This window comes from Perkinsus marinus (assembly GCF_000006405.1).
Source record: "Perkinsus marinus ATCC 50983 genomic scaffold scf_1104296943678, whole genome shotgun sequence".
In the NCBI taxonomy this organism is placed as follows: Eukaryota; Perkinsozoa; order Perkinsida; family Perkinsidae; genus Perkinsus; species Perkinsus marinus.
This window is the reverse complement of record NW_003211722.1, coordinates 1-1,257: the sequence shown is the minus strand read 5'-3', so window position 1 is coordinate 1,257 and position 1,257 is coordinate 1. Positions and strand designations below refer to the sequence as shown.

At 50.5% G+C, this 1,257-nt stretch overlaps 1 protein-coding gene across 1 annotated transcript; it reads right to left on the bottom strand.

Moving 5' to 3' along the window:
• Nucleotides 1-4: 4 nt before the first annotated feature.
• Pmar_PMAR001262 (hypothetical protein) lies at nucleotides 5-1,051 on the bottom strand (the record flags this gene model as incomplete). Its single annotated transcript, XM_002781024.1, has 1 exon — nucleotides 5-1,051. The coding sequence occupies one exon, from the start codon at nucleotides 1,049-1,051 to the stop codon at nucleotides 5-7; it is 1,047 nt and encodes a 348-aa protein (XP_002781070.1).
• Nucleotides 1,052-1,257: the final 206 nt, after the last annotated feature.

Below are 1,257 nucleotides of genomic sequence, written 5' to 3'. Positions count from 1 at the left end.
TAAATCACCCTTTCGACTTACCCTTTCGATCCAATGGTATTTTCTCTTGTTCCCAACCGTCACCCTTCAAACTCACAAAGGCCCTGTCGTTGGCCATTCTCGCGTTATTAGTAGCAACATGCACGCTGATATCAGTGAGCCTTCGTTCTTCCCCAACACCAATTCTAACAGGCTTAGTCGGCTCCTTAGACCGCCCCTCATGATCATGTGTTTCCCACGTCACCAACAGCTGTGAGCCACTCAGGTTCCTAATGCTGTATGGGGCGTACTGCAGTTTATCTCCACTCTCACTGCGGCCCCCAAGCGGCCTCTCGTCATTCCAAACCCGACCAAATTCCCTCATGTTCTGTTCAAAAGCCTTCAGAAACGCCTGACTGATGTTCAGCATCAACAGCTGATGAGTAGCCTCCACAGAGAAGTCCTTCTTATCGCTCGGCCGGCCCCCCTGGACCACTCCAATGTCCTTCTGTTTTATCAGAACTTTATACATGCTCAAACTCTCATCAATGGTACCGTTGCTCTGTGGATCAACCGCCTCACTTTCAAGTAGAGGCTCCCAAGCTACCGCCACAGGGTTGAAGAATTGCATCGCAACTTCAACATTAGCAGCAATAGATGCTCTCCTCGTCACCATCACTCCCGTCCCTTCTTGTGACCTCCGCTGAGTCGACTCTTCACCACCAGCAGTTTCCCGAGGCGACTCCTCATCAGAATCAATAGCGTCCAGACTGATGCTATCATCAGTAGTGCTGTTGTTATGCGTGATTTGACAGTTACTGAACAGAATGTTCACAAAGGGCGTGTTGGTGGTCTTGCCAGAGTCGTTCACAAGGGTAACATTGAGCCGATGGAAAATACAGTCGTAGTCCGACTTGTACACCGTACACACCTTCTCGACCTCAGAAGCCGCGATACTCGAGGGAGTAGTCTCTGAGATCTCCTCCTCACTCTTGCTCTCTTGCTTTTCCTCAACGCCCTCACCATCAGTCAACGCCAACAACGGTCCTGCCTCCTTGTCCACCTCCTCCATAGTAGAGGAGGAGTCCTTCATGAGGAGCTGATAGCACTTCAAGCCTAGTCTTATGTCGTGGTAACTCACGTTGAGGCGGATCGGTTCGAAATTGAGGTGGACGGACCTACTCTCTGTCACCATTTTCTTCTTCTTATCACCACCACCAGACTCAGCCGTCTCAGTGAGGATACTCAAGAAAGCATCACAGTCACTCAGGATGGCTCTAGCTCCACCGTCACCAACAG